This window comes from Phycodurus eques, chromosome 1 (assembly GCF_024500275.1).
Source record: "Phycodurus eques isolate BA_2022a chromosome 1, UOR_Pequ_1.1, whole genome shotgun sequence".
Lineage (NCBI taxonomy): Eukaryota > Metazoa > Chordata > Actinopteri > Syngnathiformes > Syngnathidae > Phycodurus > Phycodurus eques.
This window is the reverse complement of record NC_084525.1, coordinates 1,234,598-1,256,999: the sequence shown is the minus strand read 5'-3', so window position 1 is coordinate 1,256,999 and position 22,402 is coordinate 1,234,598. Positions and strand designations below refer to the sequence as shown.

Below are 22,402 nucleotides of genomic sequence, written 5' to 3'. Positions count from 1 at the left end.
GAAGAGTTGACGAATGAATATGCCTCCTCGATGCCCGCTTTGACTTTTAAAACCAAGTTTTGTGAGTCGTTTGAACAGAAAAAGACATTATAAGGCGAGCAGAAGCTAACCAGACTGAATTGTAGCGTGTGTGTCGTACCTGACGCCTCGTGGAGTTGAATGGAGCTCGACAAACACGTCCAAAAATGTTCAGGGTTAGTTAGTGGTTGTCTTTCTCGAGGTTTGGACGAGAGGTGGAGGCGGCGGCGGTGGTCACCGCCGGCCCGAGGGCTCGCTGCTCTCCCCGGCTTGTGAACCACAGGGCGGCGAGAACGCGCAACAGTGCACGAGCACGGAGCAGGTGATTGAGACGGGTCGTGGGAAAGAAAATGCCCTCAAGATTTCCATTCACGCCCTATTCGGCCAATGTTGCAGGGACATGCATTGGGCTTTGGGATGGAATTTCAGGGTGAACATAAAATGCTCCGTGAGCTTAATTTGAGCTTCTCTGAACATTTGAACGCAGCGTTCATGTCCAGCTGTTCAGTTTTTCAGTAGTGTTTGATGCTGTTCTCTAACAAGGAGAAGAACAAAATTCACAGCAGATGTTTAATTCCTGATTCCCCCCCAAGAACGTCTATGCCTTTCTGTGACTCTTCCAGTGTCTCCGTATCGCTCTTGCAACCTGCTAAAGACACTAAACTCAGTGGCCACTTCCCTCTGAGAACATCCTGCTCATCAATTGTTCGCTGTCGCTTAGTCTCATGACGTTACAATGTAAAATGCATCAGGCGTCTCAGTTTGTGACCCAAAACCGTATTGTGCATTCGCGATGACGCGTCTCCGAACGCTGTTTACATCAGCGCTTCCTTTCTCATGAGAACCAAACATGAGCTGCTCATTAGAGAGGAATTTCCTCTGTCCTCCAGAGCTGCGGCACTCCAACAGGAATTCAAGACATTTGATATACTATACATCAGTGCTTTTTATAATGATGTGTGTTTTCTGTCACATACACAGAAGTGGTAAAAGTGCACGCACACTGTACTTGAGTAGAAGTACAAACACTTGTGTAAACATTACTAGTACTGATTCAAATCCGTAAGTACAAGTAAAAATGTACACTCTTAATTGTACTTAATTGCAAAAGTAAAAATGCATCTTTTGATACCTTGGTAAAACAGGAAGAAGAAAATCTCTCTTATATAGATAGATCTATATCGATCTAATCTTAAACAGATTCCCCTATTTATTAACTTGCATTGTACTAAAAAAAAACACACACACACACTGGACAAGCCATTAAAACGTGTTCCCATAGCTTTGGTAACATTGTGAACTGAATCACACATTTTTTTTTAACTTAGATAATGATAATTACTGGGGGAAAAAAAACACACCTTCACTGTATACGTTTGTGTCCAATTAGACGGGAGAAGTTTGAAACGCCAAAAGACGGTCATTTTTTTGGCTAGTACCAAAAAAAAAAAAATACAAAATCCTCAAAGTCATCAAAAAATCAAGTCAGGAAAAGTAGAGATACCTGAAAAAGTACAGTCAAAACCCACCGCTGCGCACACGAGGTTTCATTGATGCTATCTTCACTTTGCAGTTTCTGCATCGAACGAAATTAGAATTGAGTTCTTCTCGAGATCCACTACAATGTAAGTGCTGGGACGGACGGCCATCCCGTCTGCAGAAAAACAGCTTCCATCTTTTTGTGGATGTTGCCGTTCATGCAGAACAACGTGATTCCCTTTCTCGAACTTTATTGAACTTTTAACGACAACACAAAGGCTGAAATACAACGCGGTAAATATGTGTATTTACATACAGGAGTCTCGCACAGTGATTATCACAGGATGTCGATGCTACGGTACAGACATACAGAAAGAAATCGAACAGATATTTCAGATTACCAGTGACACGTTCTCTTCTTTTCGGTGGCCATGTCTTCATTACAAGATGAGCAATAAATAGCACATACATATTGTATATATTTATATAAGATATGTTTAAACTAGACGGCGGAAGTAGCGATGACAATAATGCACACGGCCCTTTCTGCGACATATCGTGTCTTCACATACAGTAGATTAGGTTTGAGCGGTGACGCTCTGCTCGGACGCGTACGGCGGGCTCCGCCGCATTTCCTCATCGATAGTCGTACGGGATGCATCGGTAGGGTCTGTGTCAAATCTTGGTGCGAGACGAGCTTTTTTTCCCCCCAGCGCATTTGCTCCACTTTCTCTGTGAATAACGAATAACGAATCTGAATGAAAAAATTCCGACATATGCAGAGGAGGCGTATGCGTGAATGTGTATGATTAGGGGTGAGTTCTTTCATTGAGAAACTGAGCTAAGTCCACATGCATCTGTTCACCTACAATGTTCTTCTGTGTTCTTTTCTCCTGATTGGCTGGTCAGGATTTACGAGGAAAGAATCACAGCCTGACTGTTTGAATACAACAAATGCGCTCCTGTTGGTCCAAACCAGACTGGTGAGTGCTCAGCTGGGGACGTCCTTGCAAATATTCTCTCGGCACGGGACTTATTATCCTGCTTCTCAATTCAAGACCCGAAGACCAGTTAACAGTAAATGTCTGGGACGCTCTTCTGATTTAATTGCCAGCTTTCTAATATCTTCTGATGAATTCACATCGCCGATGAAATCTAGTTTCTGAACTTCTCCAAAACGGTAGACATTGAACGGTGCGGATATCGGCCGCAGTAAGCGGACCCTGCAATGGAAACAAGCTGAAGCGTCACAATGTTAAAGCACGCAAGTGGTTGGCCGGTCTATTCTTCTTTTGCCTTTTAAGAGTGGAGTGTTTTTGTGTGATTACTTTATACCGCGCGATGACATCTGCCTTAAACAAAGCACTGCTACCAGAATAGGGATGAAAAGCCTTCCCTGGCTGGATTGACACTGCAGATCTTAAGGCCCAATTCCAATTCGGTGCCTACGGTACGTTGCTTTCTACTTTCCAGACGCGAGATCGACATGCTTACATTTAATAAATGCTCAAAATAATCCAAAGCGAACATAAAAACAAAGAAACGGCACCGCTCTTCGGTCTTCTGAGCTTTGAGCGTGCTGTCGTTCGGATAGACGGGCATCTGACAGTAAGTCGTCGCTTGACATATTCCGATGATGTCTGCCTTGTAGTGACACGAGATAGCCGATCTGTCCAATTACACTGCAGTCGTAGAGATCCCATTCATATCCTTTTTTTTTTTACCACGAATGACTGAGGGCTGATACAGATCTGAAGCTATCTGACTCCGTGTGTTGTTGCTTTTCTGCTTACACCGACGTGACGAAAATCGGAATTTGGCCAGTGACGCTACAAAACGTAAAACACCTTCGTCTTTCTGTTACGTGGTCAGGTCACTCGGATGCTTCGCTCCTGACTGGAATTACGACACATGCAAATATTTGGACGCTAACCCGCTAAGTGACATGTATGTCGTGTGTGTGTGTGTGTGTGTGGTTCTGGACACCGTGGCCCTATTTAGGACTGAGGACTACTGCACGAGGCCCTGATAGAAGAGGACGTGTGCAGGGGAAGGTTGTGCTTTAACACAAACAAGATGCTGGTCAAAAACCTGGACTAGAGTACACACCTACTACTTTCAGTCGTCGTAGTCAGAGTCCAGAATATTCCAGGGGCAACTTGATTGGCTGAGGGACATGCAGCGTTTTATATTTACAAAACATTAATTGGAGGCCACGCGTCTATGGAAGTAAATGGGGCTCGTAGAAGGAGGAGGAGGAGGAGGAGGAGCTTTTATCTACTTAAGAGACTAGAAAGCAATCGATGGCCATGGTCAGCATCTTCATCGGCGATGCGGCGGAGGAACGGAGAGGCGGGCTGCATGCAGATTGCTGGGGCGGAGGGTGCGGGTCACATGTACACTGTTTGGTCGTCACCTGGGTAGAGACCAACGCAAAATCCCAATGAATACAATTCTTTGGGCAAATGTAACCCCTTCGATGACCATAATACTGCGGCGCATAAGAATTGAATGTTAACGTCTGTATGTCGTTACCTCGGACACTAACTTGCGGCCGTCTCCCGGTGAGCGAGGAAGTGTCTGCTGGAGTCGTCCGCCTCGCCGGCGCAGTGCACATCGCTCCTGTTTAGAAAGGCACAAACACTCAACGGAACCGCGTCTCCCCCGCTCCGTGCACATTTCATTGTTGGACTGTGCAGCCGTACCGAACCGTTGACGATGATCGTATTCCCGTCTCCATTTCGACAGTAAACACGTCATCCTCCTTACCTGTTGTCATTGATGTCTCTTGTGTCACTGATGCTGTTTCCTGCTGGGAACAACAACAACAAAAGCATGTTCACATCATTTATGTTACACTAAGAAATTGAATCGACTGATGAAAGAAGTATAGGCTGAGGGAAATCCACATGACGGAAAATCAACACCTCGCCGTTTAAGTGGCTCGTTAATAATTTGGCCTTCAAATTTGTTGGGCTATTGTGAGATCCTTGGCTATATTGTGCGCGTACGTGTGCCTGTATTGCGGTGGCGTGCTCACCATTGTCAATGTTAAGTGGGAAGGATTCCAGTATGTCTCCATTGTATCTGCCCGCTCTGTAGCCCAGTGCTGTGGAAACTCTGTCAAACAACAAAGGAAGGATCAGAATTGGGTCCTGCGGTGAACCGAAGCGGTCTTGGTGAAAAGGCGGTCTTTGGCACGAAACACGAGAGAATCTTTGAAACGCACGTGTTGGTCTGAACCGAGTTTGGGCTGCAGTTGACGCTCGCGGAGTTGGTCGGCGTCACGTCGCTCTGAAAGACGGCGTTGCTGAAGGTGTCGGCGTGCTCGGTGGCCCGGATGTACGAGTAGAACGGGTTGCTGGGAGAGCAGACGGGCATTTGCTTCGGCCTCACGGGCTTGGCTAGGGATGAAGCGAGGGCCATTGTCATAGAACTGCGTCACTTGTTCCTCTCATTCTTTAAACCGTCCGTTTTCTACACAGGGTACCTTGTTCAGACATTCATATCAGAAAAGACGGGTTTTTGTAAACATTGAAGACAATTTTGAGTCTGCAATGAAACTAACATACATATTTTGTAAACAAAGACAATTTAGAGAGCTCCGCGGTCCCATCGAACTCTCGAGTCAGTACCAATCTGCGCCGCATGAGGACGTCGCAAGGCGTTTTTCGCCCTCATGGCATCTTTGATGCGGTCGACTTCCTGCTGGTAGCGACGGCGGTCCATCATGGCACCCTCCTTGGCATCCCTCAGTGCAGTCTCCAGGGCCTTAACTCGCTCAGCAGTAGACCGAAGGCGTTTCTCCAGCTTTGGAAGCTCACAACGCAGATCCGCATTGTCACGAACCAGCTGGAGCGACGCGAGGACGAGGACGACAAACTCGACGTCATTTGATGGGTGAAGAGATTTTTTTTTAAAAGTGTGCCACGTGCGCTCACCTGTTTGTGAACCTTTGTAAGTTGGTCCAGGTTATTCTCAAGAAAGGAAATCTTCTGCTTCTGGGTGCACGACCCCCCGCTATCATCAGGTTCCATTTCGGAACTCTGCAGATTGGAGTGGTCATGGAAGAAAGCAATATAGCGTTTACTTTTCCGCTCGTCCTCTTCGAACGTCCCGTGCCATCGATAATGTTTTGGATTGGATTTTTGGGTCATATTTTTATCGGGTTTGCGAGATAATTTGGCTTGAAAATGGCCAGAATGCCCCTTTTAAATATGTCCTCGGTCTTTTTCACCTGGCAGTTGAAATGGCTGGATTTCTCCCGAACATTCGATACGTAAAGACGTTTTGCTCTGATTAGATTGCTCATCCTTTGCGTTGTCTCGGCGGCCGAGAGCTCGCAGCGACCCATCCTTGGATATGGGCTCTTACTGTCGTAGTGAAGCCGAATTCATTCATCGAAACGTGAGCGCAAATAACAGTTGGCGACGAACAACCCCGCAGAGGAGGGGACGTGGGGGGAAATAAAAGAGGAGGATACTTTGGGAGGCGGCTTCTGCGCTCCCGTTCGATCATTTCAGCGTAACCCGCTCGCAGAGTTCATCGCCCGCGCACAATTTGGCGCCAGTGACCCCAAACTTCGCGATTTAATCCACAGTGACATTATAAGTTCTAGGTATCGTTAATTATTGTTGTAAACCGCGACACATTGGTGCTGTTGTGTCTCGTATTTGCATGTATCGCAAGGCTATTGCAATCGATCGACAAATCGCACAGGTCGTCTACATCGGCAAATATTAGGACGAGCGCTGCGAACCAGGCAAACGGGGCCATTATGTTCCTGTTCTTATCGCTTATTACTTACACGTCATTTCATCACTAAGTAACTGATAAAGGTGTACGATGGCGTGTGGCTCAAAAAGGAAAATCATTGTTCAGTCTTGGCGAAGAGTGCAGAGCTTTGTCGACATTTGCGTCGGGGCAGACCGTTCGGTGCAGTTGTACCGAACGGCAGCGCGGCCGTTAAGTCGTGCCGAATGGTTTCGGGAGCACGTTGACTTACTTTTTTAACCCGCGACGTGAGGTCTTGAACGAACAGCTTGCGGAGGTTGTGGAGGGTCTGGAGTTCGCGGGCCTGGCGGGAAGGACACGTCAAGAGAAAGTTAGAAGGCCCAACCCACAATCTGAAAAGATATTCAACGAGTGACAAGTGGATGCGGAGGAACAAAGTGCGCTTCGATTGGAGTTTTACTCACGACAGTCTCCTCCAGACCCTTCAGGTCCTGTTTAGTCTGCTCATGGCGCTCGTGCAGGAATCTGACAGGAAAAGTGAAAACCATGATCATACAGTGGAGCCCGGCCGGCTTGCTCGCTCGCGGTTTGGCACCCGCGGAGTTACCCATTTGCAGATTGTGTTTCACATTTTTTTTTTTACCAACCCAAAAACACTTATTGGTGGTTTATCCCTGCGTATTCAATTTGTTTTTTTTTTTTTTGGGGGGGGGGGGGGGGGGATAATAATACAGCAGAGATACCGTTACATGCTGGAAGAGTTGAGACACTCAGACTGAGCCGCAACTCATTCATCTTCAAGTGTATATTAAAAAAATATCAAAACTCATCAGGAGCATCCAAGTGGACCCTCAGAAAACCAGAACTCGAGCGGAATTCGGACTAAAATACAAAATATATTTGTTTGCTTGCTTGTTTAAAGACCTATCTCAGCAACGTAGCCCTTCGTAAAGCAGGGAAACATATTTTCTTCCTTTCTCTCATGGAATTCGTCTCGAAAAATAAAAGAAAATGTTGTCCCTTATGCTTGTCTCAAAATGGAAGCCACATGCCTAAGCAGAAGGCAAAAAAAAAAAAAAAAAACCCCAAAGTTTGAATGTACTAATGCAGTTGACAACAATTTGTTGGGGTTCAAATTTGAAATGAACAATGAGTGAAAAAAAAAGCACGAATGCTATTTATCTCGCTGTCATCGTCATTAACGTTCTACTTTTTCTCATCCCAAAAAAATGGGAACCCAAAACACTCGTGCTGCCTCGTCATCATTTCGGGCCCGGATTCTTGTTCGCCACATTTTGGACTTCCCAACCATTCGCGTTCCAACGAAATGTTTCTTTTTGGAACTCTACGAATTCTAATGTTCCGATGTCGTTAGCAGTCGCCGGCGTCCCACACATTCAACTGAGTCCAATTGGAAGTTGACTTACGAGAGCTCCTCCAGGCGCTCGCTCTTGCTGCTGTCCTGACTCTTCAGACGCTCAAATTCCGAGCGAACCTGAGCCAGCTCCAGCTCCATCTTGGAATTCCGACTAGACACGACACGTCTTCGATTAATTTCATGTTCCATTAATCATGACGAGAAGCTCAATGTATGTTAACAGAGAAAAGAATATTTGGGATGTCAGGAGTTACAGACTCGGTGAGTTCGTCGATGAGTCTCTGCTTCTCGTTGATCTCGTCGCGCAGACGAGCCAGCTGCTGGTGATGGAGGCCGCGGTGAGACTCCGCCTGTTGACGGGCGACTTTCTAGAACATTTCAAATTGGAATTTGAACAAAACAGATGGCGTCAGTCGCCCGTTGGTTTGCGCACACACGAAAACAGTTCTTATGCTCATTGGAATCACGGAATCATGAGGAGTTTGTAAACTGAAATACTGGAGCACCAGTACCAATTTGCAATGTGACATTTTTATGAACCCAAATTTAAACTCCAGACTTTGTTTTCTAAAAGCTCTTGAAAAATGACCCAAAAACATGTCGAATTCCTCAAGTGAGCTCGGAATTTCAAAGTGACCTATTCACTTTGAATTCTTTTGATACGAGCACAGCCGTTGGGTCTGAGCGTGAAAGCGAACGGCAAAGTACCGCAAATGTCTTTTTTGGATTGTGTCCGTGATGGCCCAGCGCACAAAGGCACGGTTAAATTGGCCAGCGGCGGCTTTGTGCAAGCGGAATTCATTAGCAGTCTGGGAGCGGAGGGGCGAACAGGAAGGAATCTCGCCACCTCCGGACGAAAGTAGCCCTCGGAGCGCTCGGAAATGTCGCGAAGTCGGCGATACCGGGTACCCGCTCGCTGTGTCGCACCCGCCTCGCTCCACCCCTTGTCGTCACGGTCGCAAAAGCCGTACACGGCATTTGCACGAGACAGATACGCTTCACGCACAACCGAGCGAATGAGTGTTACGAGCGGATGGACTTGAATTCTTCATCCTTTTAGTGTATTTTGACGGAGACCGTTTCTGAAGACACCTTGGAACAGTTTTCCATTCTAAAACTGCACAAATGAATCGCACCGTGAGGTTGTTGTGGTGGTTTCATTTACCTTCACATTTCCATCTTCCGTCTCCCCCTTCTCTCCATCTTTCTCCTCCAGAAGAGAATTGTCTTATGGAAGAGGAGAAATGGGCAAAGGTTGGACACACACAAATGAAATGATGCTGTTTTTGCGCGTGTGTCGATATTCCCACTGCACTCACTAATGATGTATCAAGTATTGTTTTCAATTGTTTTTCAAAAAATGACTTTCATGACACGTTTGTATTTTCCTCGATTTTGCCTGCCCAGATTGTGTAGCCGTGATGAGCCATTAAAAGGGATTCCTTTCAGTTCATTTCACAAGTAAACACGCACCGGAACTCGCCTGTTCAGACGCGTACATCGCTATCAATTGATGGTTGCGTTTATTTCTGGTCTCGTAATATGATTCAATTCAAATAGTTTGGAAATAGTAGCGGCGGTATTATTTTTTGGGGAGAAAATTTTTTGGAAGAAATGACGGGCGCCGATGAACGTAGCCGCCGTCGCAGCTGTTGGGATTTGTGTGTCGGCTCGATCGTGCGCTCGCTTGCTTCCCTCATCTTGTCACGGCGAGCGCGTCGAGCACGTTACCTCGCTCCTGCAGCTTGGCCAACTCTTCGCTCAGAGAGTCGTGACTTTCCTCCAGCAGCCTCTTCTTGTGCTCCACGCTCTGCATGTACTCCGTCAGCGAGCGGATCTTCGCCTCGTGCTGCGAAGCAAAGCGAGCACGGCGGCCGAAGTCACGCCCTCTCTCATTCGCTCCGCCATTTTCTTTCTCGTCCTCACCTGAGAGATGAGGAGGTGGCACGAGGAGAGTTCCCTCCCGGTCTCCTCCATCTTGCGGTGGCACTCCAGCTGCATGTTCTCCAGCTGCCGGCAACGCTTCACCATGCTCTTCACCTCCGACTTGATCTTGCTAATGTAGAGGCGAGCCACTGTGAACTCCTCTTCGATGGCGCCGCTGATCTCCACCGGCTGAGCGGAGGAGGAAAGACAGCTTTCAGGTGCCACGCATCCATTTGAACACCACCGATTCCCAAACACTGTGCTCCGTTCGCCGTGAGAGAACGCCCCGCCCCGAAGGCCACGCGACTTGCGCAACTGGAAGCCATTTATTTCCGAGAGGACAAATAGACTTCGCGGGCGACGCAAAACATCCATCTCCTGTATATTCCGACTCAGCCAGCCAGCAGCCGACGGTTAAGATCATCGCCTGCCGCCGCGGGGGACCGAGGTTCGAGACCCCGACCGGACCGTCCGCCGACGTCCCCCGGACTCACGGCTGCGGTGTCCTCGAGCGAGACGCCGATACCCCGAAATGCTCCCCGGGAGCTCGGGCCGCCCCCCCGCTCCGGCGTGTTCCGCTAACGTGCGTATGTGTTCACTGCGATGGGTCAAACGCAGAGAAGACATTTCGTGCGCATGCACGCGTGGTCACGACGAGAAAAGGGGATTCTTCTTCTTCTTCTTCTTCTTCTTCTCACCAGCTTGATTTCGCCGTTGCCCACAATGGAGCTGAACTCGCTCAGGTCCCTCATCAGCCCGTTGAGGACGTCAGCGATACGTTTCCTCTGCTGACCGCTCACTTCCTGCATGCGAGATAGCTCCGCCTCCAGCTCCATCAGACTTGCCTGGTTCGGCGAGCCCGCAGAAGGGAGAAAGAATGTAACGGTTTAGTCGCACACGGGTCAAGTGCACACCAAACATAATGATGACACATCTGCAATGGCGTCTAATTAGCAACGTAACAAGTGGAGCTTCCTACAAAACATGGGATGAGCACTTCGAATGACTCGAGGTACCTTGAGAAATAATGAAGTCATACTGTTTTACACTCATTTGAAGGCGTTTTTTGAACACAATATCACACAAAAATATTCCCCAAAAGGCCTTTTTTCCCCCCCCGACGCAATAACTGCATTTCTCCAGAACCTACGATCCTGTTTTCAAAAAGATCGGTGCGTTGCGCTCAGGTTGACGTGGCCATTCCAACCAGGCGCAACATTTTGAAGTCTTGTCACATCACTCATTTCATGATTAGAAATAGGAAAATAGAACAGCACGAGAAATATGACCTACCCCATTTTCATGTTCTACAAAACAAATATTATGGGCCTTCGTAAACACAGGTGCAAATAATTCTGCACTTCAGACACTCTTCGTTCATGTAATGATGTCATTTTTCTTTCATTCTATTTTATGATCTTTTTACTATTGCCATAATAACAATCATCCATCCATTTTCCGAGCCGCTTGTCCTCACTCGGGTCGCGGGCGTGCCGGAGCCTATCCCGGCTGTCATCGGGCAGGAGGCGGGGTACGCCCTGAACTGGTCGCCAGCCAATCGCAGGGCACATACAAACAAACAAACAACCACACCTACGGGCAATTTACAGTCTCCAATTCATGCATGTTTTTTTGGGATGTGGGAGGAAACCGGAGCGCCCGGAGAAAAGCCACGCGGGCACGGGGAGAACATGCGAACTCCACACAGGCGGGGCCGGGGATTGAACCCCGGTCCTCAGAACTGTGAGGCTGACGCTCTAACCGGTCGGCCACCGTGCCGCCGTAATAACAATTATAATCAGTATTTTCCTATGTTAAGTGGATTGGAAAACTCATTCAGTTCTACTGCCGCATAGTGAGCTTCAGGACTCCTTCTTCAGCTTGACGGCATCCCTCACCAACGGGTTCGGGGATGGCCGCCACGACAGGCACCGACCACCTTACGGCCACAGCTCCGGTCGGCCGCCTCGGCAACGGAGGCGCGGAACACGGTCCGCTCGGACTCGATGTCCCCCGCCTCCCCCGGAACCTGAGCAAAGCTCTGTCGGAGGTGGGAGTCGAAACTCCTTCTGACGGGGGATTGCGCCAGACGTTCCCAGCAGACCCTCACAATACGTTTGGGCCCGCCGCGTCGGACCGGCATCTTCCCCCACCGTCGGAGCCGACACCCCACCAGGTGGTGATCGGTCGACAGCTCCGCCCCTCTCTTCACCCGAGTGTCCGAGACATGCGGCCGCAAGTCCGATGACACGACCGCAAAGTCGATCGTCGAACTGCGACCCAGGGCGTCCTGGTGCCAAGTGCACGTGTGGACACCCTTACGCTAGAACATGGTGGTCGTTATGGACAATACGTGACGAGCACAGAAGTCCGATAACAGAACACCGCTCGGGTTCTGATTGGGGGGGGGGGGGCGTTCCTCCCAATCACGCCCTTCCAGGTCTCACGGTCATTGCCCACGTGAGCATTGAAGTCCCCCAGCAGAACGATGGAATCCCCAGCGGGAGCGCTCTCCGGCACCCCCTCCAAGGACTCCAAAAAGGGTGGGGACTCTGAAGTGCTGTTTGGCGCACAGGCACAAACAACAGTCAGGACCCGTCCCCCCCACCCGAAGGCGGAGGGAGGCTACCCTCCCGTCCACCGGGGTCAACCCCGACGTACGGGCGCCGAGCCGGGGGGCAATAAGTATAGCCGCACCTGCTCGGCGCCTCTCACCGTGGGCGACTCCAGAGTGGAGGAGAGTCCAACCCCTCTCGAGAGGACTGGTACCAGAGCCCGAGCCGCGCGTGGAGGCGAGTCCGACTATATCTAGTCGGAACTTCTCCACCTCACACACCAGCTCGGGCTCCTTCCCCGCCAGAGAGGTGACATTCCACGTCCCTAGAGGCAGCTTCTGCAGCCGGGGGTCGGACTTTTGGCTCGTCCCATGTCACCAGCAAGACTTGTTCGTCACAGTTTTTACGGCAGATACTTCCTGACGCAACCTACCCATTTTTTCCATCCGGGCTCGGGACGTGGCGCCAGCACGGACCCCTACGCTACCAGCGCAATGTGTCATCTTTACTACCTTCACGCATGAGCATGGAAATGTACCCATTTCTTAGTAAACAGAGGCTGTTTGTGTCACGCTCTTCCTCTTGAACGTACCATTTTCTGAGCCAGCTGGTCGGCCAGCAGCTGGTTCTGCAGACCTTTCTCCTCCACCTCCTGGCTCTTTTGGTCATAGTTGATGGCCAGCTCCTCCAGAGCTTGCAGCACCTCCTTCACCTCCGCCTTAGCGCAGTCGCTCTCCACCTGCAGCCTGCCGAGCTCCGCCTGCACCTTGTCGCCGTCCCCGCGCGAAGACGCCAACAGCTGCCGGTAAAAGCGCCGCACGTCAGAAGACTCTGCCGGGCTTTGCGTGTGAGTCTGCGTGCGTGCGTGCGTGTAAACCGGTGTGTACCTCGTCCTGATCCAACATCTGCTGCTTCAGTTTCTCCACCAGCTGACACTGCAGGTTGATCTCATCATCCTGCGATACACGCCACAGGTCCGTGACGACACCCGCCGACATGTACTTTCATCAGTTTTCTTGAACGCGCTATCCTGTTGATTGTGACGGTAAGCTGGACGCTGACTTCGCGCGACCGGCAGACGAATGCTCATGCTCCGTGAATCGAGTTTGATATATTGCGCGTAGGTCCCTTCGACATATTTTAGGTCGATTCAGGCCTGGACTCTGGCCGTGCCAATTATTTCCATACCGGCCTCGATCGCGATCGTCGAGCGTCCACGCGTTATCCGCGCGTCGGAGGAATTACATCTACCTTGTCGTCCAGCTGCTTGTACAGCTTGCGGATCTCCTCTTCATATTTCTGGCGCTCCTCCTCGGAAATGCGAACCACAATGGAAGAGGTGTCGTTATCCAGAACGGGGCGCTCCTCCGCCGACTCGTAGCGGGTCGCGATCTCCGGCCGGGTCCTCTCCGTCTCGGGTACGTCCTCTCCTGGAGGGAGTGACAATGGCGCAGGCTTAGAAGAATTGCGTCTCTTTTCTCGGATGTCGGCTTCTGATTGTCCTCACCGTTCCTCCAGCGGTTGAGCTCGGCCTCCAGCTTTTGGATGCTCTCCTTCAGGGTCTTGCTCTTCTCCTTCTCCTTCTCGTACTTCCTCTTCCACTGCTCAGCTGTCAGTTCCAAGTTGATGGAAGCCGTGTTACGGATAGTCTTGGCGCTGTTGGGAATCGGGTGTGAGACGCAGACGAGCAATTCGATGTTGTTTGAATGAGTGAATAGTTTACAAAAAAAAACAAAAAAAAAAGACTTTTAGTGCGTGGAGATGTCCGAACTATCGAGCTTAGATGAAGAATTAAGATTCGCAACAATGGGATGTCGTCCAAACTATGATTGACTGCTTCATAGATTTGGAGTTTGTCCACATTTGTAGGAACAATTTCCCAGTGAAAAGTACTTTTAGAAAGAAACAACCCATATAGTTATACCGTTGCCCAAACATCAGTGTGGACTTAGTCTCGGCGTCATTATAGCTGGAGGGCGAACAGCAGATGAACATGGTGGTGCGACAATTCCCGCCAAGAGAATCCTGCAGGATGCGGGTCATTTTGCTGTCACGGTACGGCACGTGGCTTTTCTGGGAGAGGAGAAAATCGGCACGTCGCCGTTGGATAAGAGGCGGAGGCGGAGGCGAGCGGAGAAAGGAGAGAAAACTCACCGTGCCCTCGGCCAAGGCTGAGATGACGTTTCCCAGGGCCGACAGAGACTTGTTGATGTTTTTGGCCTCGTCCAGTACGGCTCCCGCGGCCCCCGTCTTACTGACCTGGTGCACACGGCGGATGGTCACAAGTCAAATACAACGCCTGACGTCTCCTATCAGGAGGTGGGGGACCGCTGATCCCGAAGGTACAGTACAGTAGAACCTTCTACACACTCGGCTGCTTTGTCCTACCGACCGACTATGCATCTTGCACGCATGGATTCCCATTGCGACGGAGACTGACTAAGAGAGTGAGGTATCTACGGCCATCTGCCTCTGTTCATTAGCCTCGGAGCTGTTGAACTGGAAGTCATCCCACCTTCTCGCTTCCCGCCAGGTCCACCAGATAGAGTTTTCCGCAAAGCTTCTGCTCGGTCTCCACGTGCTCCTGCTTGATGTTGATCAGGAAGATGCTGTGGCTGCGAGAGCTGTGCTCGTTCATGTCTGCGCAAACACAGACACAACACCGCTGTTTATATACTGTACATCGAGCCGTCCGTCCGTCTCAGGCTTCCCAGGCCACCCGGGAGACGTGGCTTCTGGGGCCTCGTCCCAGTGAGACGTGCCTCGAACACCTCGCCGCCCTAACCAGATGCCCGAGCCACTTCCTCCGGCTCCTCTCGACGCAGAGGAGCAGTCGCCCGACTCCGAGCCCCTACCGGATGACCGGGCTCCTTACCGTATCTCAAAAGGGAGAAAGCCCGGACGGCGTGCGGGGGGAAACTCATTTCGGCTGCTTGTTTCCGCGATCTCGTTTTTCCAGTCACGAGCCACAGTTGGGAACCGTAGGTGAGGATGGGAACGTAGGTGGCGAGCGCCGCCTTTTGGCTCAGCTCCCTCCTTCCCCAGCGGACCGATGCGGAGCCGGCGTCACCGCAGACACCGCACCGATCGGCCCCATTCTTCTCTCTCTCGTGAACGAGAGCCGAAGATACTCGAGCTCCTCCGCTTGGGGCAAGAGCTCATCCCGCCCCACTTTTCCGGCGGAGAACAAGGGTCTCGCACTTGGAGGTGCTGATTCTCCGATTCCATTTCATTGTTAATCATGAAACAAAATCAAATAAGCACTAATATCGTCTTTCTAATGTGTCATTGATTTATGTGTAGGTATTGGACGGTGTATATGTAATGATATGTAACACAAAAGCATAATGACAGTTAGCTCGAGTCATTTTGCATATGCAGACTTACTGCTACTTTAAAGATTTGGATGATCATATTCCTGACTAGCCGTCGAATTGCCACTGCAGATGGGAAATTACGGAATTTGATGCTGGCTGTTGGAGAGAGGCCAATCGGCTTTGCGGCGCTGCTAAGTCGCCCTTGAGCAACGCACCAAACTTCGTGCGCGGTATTGCAAGAGCGCAAAGGGAATCGCTGTTAACACAGCCCACACCGCAGAATAATTGCTGAGGTTCATCTTTTTAAGACTCAGCCAAGAAGCGGGCCTTTGCTGACTTTGAGCCCAAGGGAGGGGAAAATGCTAGCTTGTTGCCTTGAGTCACCCCAAGCCAGGGGTGTCAAACTCATTTTTGTCTCCGGCCGCATTGGAGTTAGGACAACACTGAAACCAAATCAATCGCCAAATCATATTATTATTACCATTACGCAACAAATTGAGGGATAACTACTTTTGAAATCAGAAGACGAGGACAATAGTTTGTCCAAGTATTGTTTACGTTACTGTCGACGTAAAACGCAACATCTCAACGTGATTGTCGATTATTATGACAATTTGGAATTTGGGTACAGATTTGAGCAAAAATCACGGAAGTCGACCAGCACGATTTGCTTTGGCGTGGCGGGCCGCATCTGGCCCCCCGGGCCTCGAGTTTGACACCGATGCCCGAAGCCATCTGGGATACGGCCAAGCTTCCCCGTGACCCTGAACAGGACACGTCTACGGAAAATAGAGGAATGATTCCGCTTCGTCATGTAATTCTGGCATTTCATAGATTTTTCACAACGACCGTGAAAGGTGAAAAAATAAGCAGCGATTCAGTGGTTCGAGAAGGGACTCATCCAATCCCAGCTGGAAGCGCAGCCAGGTGACCTCATCGTGCACTATCTCACTCGCTCGTTCCCTAAAACGACATTCAGGGTGGAGAACGCTGTCCTGCGGCGCAGTGAGTCAGCGGGAGAAGGCTGCCACGACGGCATCACGGGCACGCTTTAACCGGCTTTGTCTACCGGCCGTGTCACGCGGCGAGTAAGTTGCCACGGCTCCACCTTCTCCCCGTCCAATCGATCTTCTTCTCATTTTCTCACACACAAAGCCTTGCAATCCATAAAGTACACGCACGATCCCTAATTAGAGGGTGAACTTCAGCCCGGCGGTTTACGGCCGAGTCATCGCAGTCCCTCAAACACGATGTCGGTGCGGCGCGTAGACTACGGGGAGTTAAGGGTTAAATGACGTAAAATGAATGCGAGCACAGTATTTGCTGATAACGCCGTGCGCTTGTTGTGCACTGTGTTAAATAGACTTACTGGTAACGGCGACGTGGCGGTTTGATTTGCCCTCGTCAATCAAGTCCATCACCTCGTCCGGGCTGGAGACAAAGCGCTCGGTGCATCCCTGAGGATGAGGCCAGATTGAAAAACACATGAGCGCGGGATGAGGCACATCATCGTATTAGAGGCCTAACTGTCGCGCACCTTGACATACGGCACACGGTTCTTATCCTCGTGGACAGACAGGTTGGTCTTTGTCACTAAAAAAAAAAATCATCATCATCATAATAAATAGATATTTGCAAATGATGACAATCAAAATAAATGTTGCCATTCACATGATGAAATGTTTGTTTTGGGCACTTACCGTCCAGTAAGTCGCGGATTTTGTCCATGTAGATTTCAAAATATGAAACCTTTGAAAGACAGAGGAAATTGATTTGACATGATGTGCGTATGCGAACAACGTTCGGAACGAGCGAACAAACGGCGCCTTGGAGGAGCTTGCGGCACGAGCGGGGAACGGAAAGCAGCAAAGCAGAAAGAGAAACTCAGCCGACGGGGGCTGACGTGAAAACCTTGATGTGGAATTCCAGGTTTTCATCCATGGCGAAGATGTGGTTGAAGATGTCCTCGGCAATGCGGGGGATGATGCCCATCTGGTGAGGGTCGTGCAGCTTGCCCTGGAACGGTCGGCACATGGTAGAATCGGCACGCCGTACGGAATACCCTTTCGCTACAAATCGCTTGGGAAGAATTCATCCAATCAATGTTGAAATGTAGAATGGGAGATTTGGGAAACATAAAAGGGCTCAAGTATGGTACTAATGCGACTGCTGAAATGCAAATGGTTGCTATGCTAACCGACAGCAAAAGTGCTCATGTCGATTGGTAATTTTATCGTATTTATTTTCTTTGTTGGGTAGGTGAATATTGTTTTAAATGAGCATTGCTATTATATAGCCAGATAGCGACCTGAGTAGGGAAAAGGCGAAGGGTTTAACACTTCGCTCTAGCAACAGTTCCTGTCGTCAATGGGAATGGGTTGAAATGCTAACACGCGAGCAGTGGCTATGCTGACATTTCGCAAGAAAAAGGGTCAGGTTGTATGAGATGCCAAGCGCGAACGCATTGAAAATAAAGTGACTGTGCTAACTGTACCTCCATGGTGTGAGTCTTGCCCGAAGAGGTTTGCCCATAGGCGAAGATGGTGCCGTTGTAGCCGCCCAGCACATCTGCAAGGGAGGCAAATGGCAAAACAGGGAGCACGTTTCACTCGTGTGAAATACTCTCATCGTCCGGTTTGGATGCGTACCCTTGACAATCTGCTTGGCACAGGTGTTGTACACCTGCTCCTGGGTGGTGTTGGTTGGAAACACTCGATCAAACATGTAGGACTTGCCCTGCCGACGGCGAAAAATGCATCACGTTAGAGAAGATAGATAGATAGATATTATACACAGAGACTGTTAGGGCTTTTTGGGGAGGTCTTGGGGGGACTGCAACGAGTGAATGACATTTGCAGTCATTTAAATGACATTTAAAAGAAAAAGAACTATGAACGAGTTCATTTTTGGAACGGTGAACTGAACTTTGAAGTAATTCGCGCAGAAAAGGAACTTTTGCCGACGTCGTTCTCCAACGTGGCACACGAGGCAACTCAACGAGAGGAGGCGCCGTTAGCAGACAGATGGACCCGATGGCATGAAGAAAAAAAAAAAAAAGGGGGGGGGGGGGGTATCACGAGTCAGACGCACGGCAGGAGGTACAATAAGCGAGGAGAAAGCAGCTCAGTCACTCACGCGCAGGCTCGGAGATGATTGATCCTAATTTGAGAAGTCACTTTCGGAATCCATTCCTGCTGACCGGTAGTACAGCACAGATAGTACATCGCATTGGAAACGTGTGTGGGGCTCATTAGACAATAACGACGCGGTAAGCAGAAATCGGAGAGAAAAGACGCATTTGTGTACGCGGTCATTTGAGTTCCAGACGTAAGCCGCAGAGAACGACGAGAAGGCTTTTGGTAATGAGTTCAAACTTGAATTCAAAAAAATCAATCAATCAATGAATCCCTTATGGGATGAAACATCATTTTCAAATGTATATGCATACATATTTCCGCTTTTTCCACTTAGATAGTATTTTATGAGTAATCTTTTTGAGCAAAACTTGTTTGGAAATCCCTGTAAGTTGGAAAGAAATAAAAAAAGGATGAGAGAGAAAATGAGGCCCCCAAAACTTGCCCCTCTTAACTTCAGCCGTCACTCAAATCGTTTCGGCCCGCAGGACAGACGGACGCAGCATGTGCTGAAATGCCTGCGCCGTAAGGTGCGCGGCGGCACTTCATCAACACTTGACTTTCCCTCGCCGGTTTCTGTTATGCGGACCAGCAGAACGAGGCGCTGACTTATTGAGCGACGCCAACCAAATTCCCGCCGGCTAACGGCAACGCTAAGTTATTATTGCTTGTTATCATCGCTCGACTGCACCGGATCGCCGCCGACGGAACGACGGCGCTCGGTCCTGATTTAGCGGCGGACGGCCGACTCGTGTCAGGGAGCCCGAGTGCGTACTTGGTTTTAACCACGCCCCAAAAATCCAGACCGCGGGAACGGCGCGCGCGTCGGACTTTCACGCTACGGCATATCTCGACAATTGAGCGCTACGTTCTTCTCAGTCATTTTCACCAATTCAAAGACGTTGAATGAATTTAGAAGCGAATCGCAAAAACAATTCTTTGTACCAAGAGAAAAACCAAATAGCTGATGTCATTTTGCCTTCTTCAGACAGCACACGAGTAAAGCTATTAATCGACAATCGATCAATTATACAAAATACAGTTATTCGCCCTCAAGTCATGATGACGATGCCCATTATTGTTATCTTTAAGAAATACAAGTTCTGGGGGGATGCAACTATGGGGGAGAATTACAGTCAATTAAAATGTGAGTTGTTTTGGTTTTGTTTTATCCCCTGATTAAGAGCCATGATTCCATTGAATCATAGTGACATACGCCATCCATCCATCCATTTTCGGTACCGCTTAGCCCGTGCAGGGACACCGGCGAGCGGCAGTCTGCCTCCCAGCTGTCACGTGGCGAAAGGCAGACTACACCCTGGACTGGTCGCCAGTCAGTCGCAGGGCACATATAGACAAACGAGCATTCACACCGTCACCGGGTGGGAAATGAACCCACGCGGCGTGCGCCGCATTCCTCCGAATGGAATAAATACATCACAAAAATGTGCCAATGAAATCATGCGAGTGATTTGCTGCGGCGACCCCTGTTGGGACAGGCCAACTGTCTTTCTGCGTTCACAATCTAATATGCAATCGGTATTGAAAGCAATAGAGGAGCATATTTATGATTGTGGTCGCTTGGGGTCGAAAGCGTCATACTGAGGTCTGTTCGCAATATTGCGGCGACGGCGGACATATTACGAACCCAAGACGATAACATGCAACACACACAGGTGATGATGATGAGGATGAGGATGAGGATGAATTGATGAAGGGTGTCGCCGTGTGCACAACAAGGCGACTCCCTTTTGTATGTGTGTGTTCTGGTTTTTGGAAATTATTTCTGTATCTATATATATCCATTTTTTTTTTTTTTTTTTGCTTACCCCGACGACGACAGTGTCATCTCCTTGGAATTTGGGCAGGAAAAGGTCCCCCCGAATGATCTCGGACTGGTTGAGAGGACGAAAGCGACACAGCACTTTGATGTTGCACTCGGCTGGGACGTCGGCCATGGCGCAGATTGGATGAGGAGGAGGAGGAGGAGGGCGAGGAGGGCGAGGAGGAGGCTGGCGAAGATGCTGCTTGGCGGCCTAGGACCCGAAGCGTCAGGACACGACGGGATATCCACGGAGGTCGCTCTTTCCTCTTCCACAGGGACTGCAGACAAGCTTGGGGTGTTCGTTCTTTTTTTTCCCCTCCTTCGACTATTTAAGCGTCGAAAAGGCGAAGAAGCCTGATGGCGTTTCCGTGTCGCAGTGAGCCAGGGCGGCGCTAATTAGTTGTCAAAACAGCAAACGACCGGCCTACATTATTAAAAGAACTGATGAAAACGTGGCCCCTCCGCTGCACTGGAAGACCTATTCGAGATTCGCGGCTGCCTTTTCCCTGTTTTGGGTGCGTCAGGCCGGCTGAAGGTGAGCGATGCTGTTGGAAGGGCAGTGAGGTCCAAGGCGACTACAGCGCCCCCTGTCGGCGGGGCCTGCGAAGGGCGTGGCCTGCATCCCCGTGAAAGTGCCACCCGTAGACTTGATTCTGACCTAGATCACGCCCTGGTCGCTGAATTGTACGCCGACGTCGGCGACATATTGAATGTGGAAAATTGGGGGCTCGGCTTTGATGGCTCCTAATAGGTCAACGGGGAAGGGAAATTGTGATTTCCTCGGATTTTCGTAGAAAGAATGATTTGGAAACGGAAGCATTTGCAGAGATTTATAGAAAATAAAAGGTTGCATTTGGATATTTGTCGGTCAAATCATTACAAGTATTTTGAGAAAACATGAACGGGATCGCCGTCTTCACAGAGATGAATGTCATTTGCATGAATCTGTAACCAAGAAGTAGCTGATAGATTGAAAAAGCTTGGAAACCCCTGTCCAAGACCGTTTTATTGTGTTTGTAAAACAATAGTAATACATTATTAACCGGCTGTGGCAACCCCGTTTCCCAATCGTATTAGCGTGTGTGTTTGTAAACCGGTGAATTAGAGGGTTTAACCTTTTGGTGCACTTTGTACATTGGCATTGTCTTACGTCCAGTCCGAGCGTATTTGCGACATCCAATATGGCGGCGGCAGTGACGTATGCCTCGAGACAGTGTCTACGTAAACATGTCTATGGCCGTACCGAGCTCATTCTCCGTCGCTCGGCTGCGGCTCAGCATCCTCCTCCAGGGAAATTTGACAAAAGCCACCCGCAGGCAGGACAATCCGGCGACTCGTCGTGACGTCAGCATTCATATTGCTGCCGTGATTTCAAGTCAACCGATGCATGACCACAAAAACAAAAGAGAGCAGACATTCCAAGCAAGCAAAACTAAAAGCTCTGATATTAATGTAACGTATCGTACCTTCCCCAATTTAATTGGGTATGCTTTCTTTCTATAAAGTAGGTCATGAATATTTACATTAAAACGTTCACAAAATTAATTGTGGCAGTTAGGGGTATCCACGGTAGTTATTTTGCATTAGGAGGATTCGAGGATCTCAGGAATATTTCTCTCCTCTCAGGTGAAAGTATGACTCTCTCTGTGGCATTCGGTGTTTTTTTTGTGGAGACTCGGCAAAAGCGTGGGATTAAGTATGCAACCAATCCACGTTCACATCCACTATTCATGCACGGCGCAAGAAATGTACGGACAGTTGATATAGTTTTGGAACGGAAATACACAAATGAAATGTGATTCATATCTTGGACAACCACTGAATGAAATATTTCAGTGTCACAGCAAAGGGTCTGAATACTTATGGTTGTGTGATATTCCACTTTTTCTTTTTTAATAAATCTGCAAAAATTTCAACAATTCCGTTTTTTCCCCCGTCAACATGGGATGCTGTGTGTACATTAATGAGGGGGGGGGGAATGAACTTCAATGATTTACTTAAAGCGCTGCAATAACCAAGAGTGACAAATTGAAGGG

General features: G+C 49.3%; 2 protein-coding genes across 3 annotated transcripts in view; both read right to left on the bottom strand.

Moving 5' to 3' along the window:
• The window catches only part of LOC133399702 (pleckstrin homology domain-containing family G member 4B-like), a 43,684-nt gene extending 43,389 nt beyond the window's left edge, over nucleotides 1-295 (bottom strand). The window contains exon 1 of the mRNA XM_061671442.1: nucleotides 140-295. The gene's annotated coding sequence lies outside the window, so the exon portion shown is untranslated. The remainder of the gene's footprint in view (nucleotides 1-139) is intronic.
• Nucleotides 296-4,040: 3,745 nt separating this feature from the next.
• Nucleotides 4,041-20,956, bottom strand: kif5aa (kinesin family member 5A, a). Of its 2 annotated transcripts, none has more exons than XM_061671407.1 (28): nucleotides 20,371-20,956; nucleotides 18,056-18,143; nucleotides 17,902-17,975; nucleotides 17,319-17,423; nucleotides 17,108-17,156; nucleotides 16,945-17,000; nucleotides 16,777-16,864; nucleotides 14,606-14,730; nucleotides 14,245-14,349; nucleotides 14,015-14,163; nucleotides 13,598-13,746; nucleotides 13,342-13,520; nucleotides 12,978-13,046; nucleotides 12,683-12,889; nucleotides 10,234-10,380; nucleotides 9,536-9,724; nucleotides 9,341-9,458; nucleotides 8,775-8,836; nucleotides 7,868-7,977; nucleotides 7,659-7,760; nucleotides 6,696-6,756; nucleotides 6,503-6,574; nucleotides 5,439-5,543; nucleotides 5,133-5,349; nucleotides 4,727-4,901; nucleotides 4,538-4,617; nucleotides 4,267-4,309; nucleotides 4,041-4,119 (listed from the first exon to the last, which is right to left on the bottom strand). In XM_061671407.1, exons 1-28 carry the CDS (start codon nucleotides 20,497-20,499, stop codon nucleotides 4,041-4,043), a joined length of 3,132 nt encoding a protein of 1,043 aa, XP_061527391.1. In that variant the 5' UTR covers nucleotides 20,500-20,956. The 2 variants fall into 2 exon arrangements, with proteins under 2 accessions (XP_061527391.1, XP_061527401.1); XM_061671417.1 differs by having other exon boundaries at nucleotides 4,267-4,306.
• Between the last annotated feature and the right edge of the window lie 1,446 nt (nucleotides 20,957-22,402).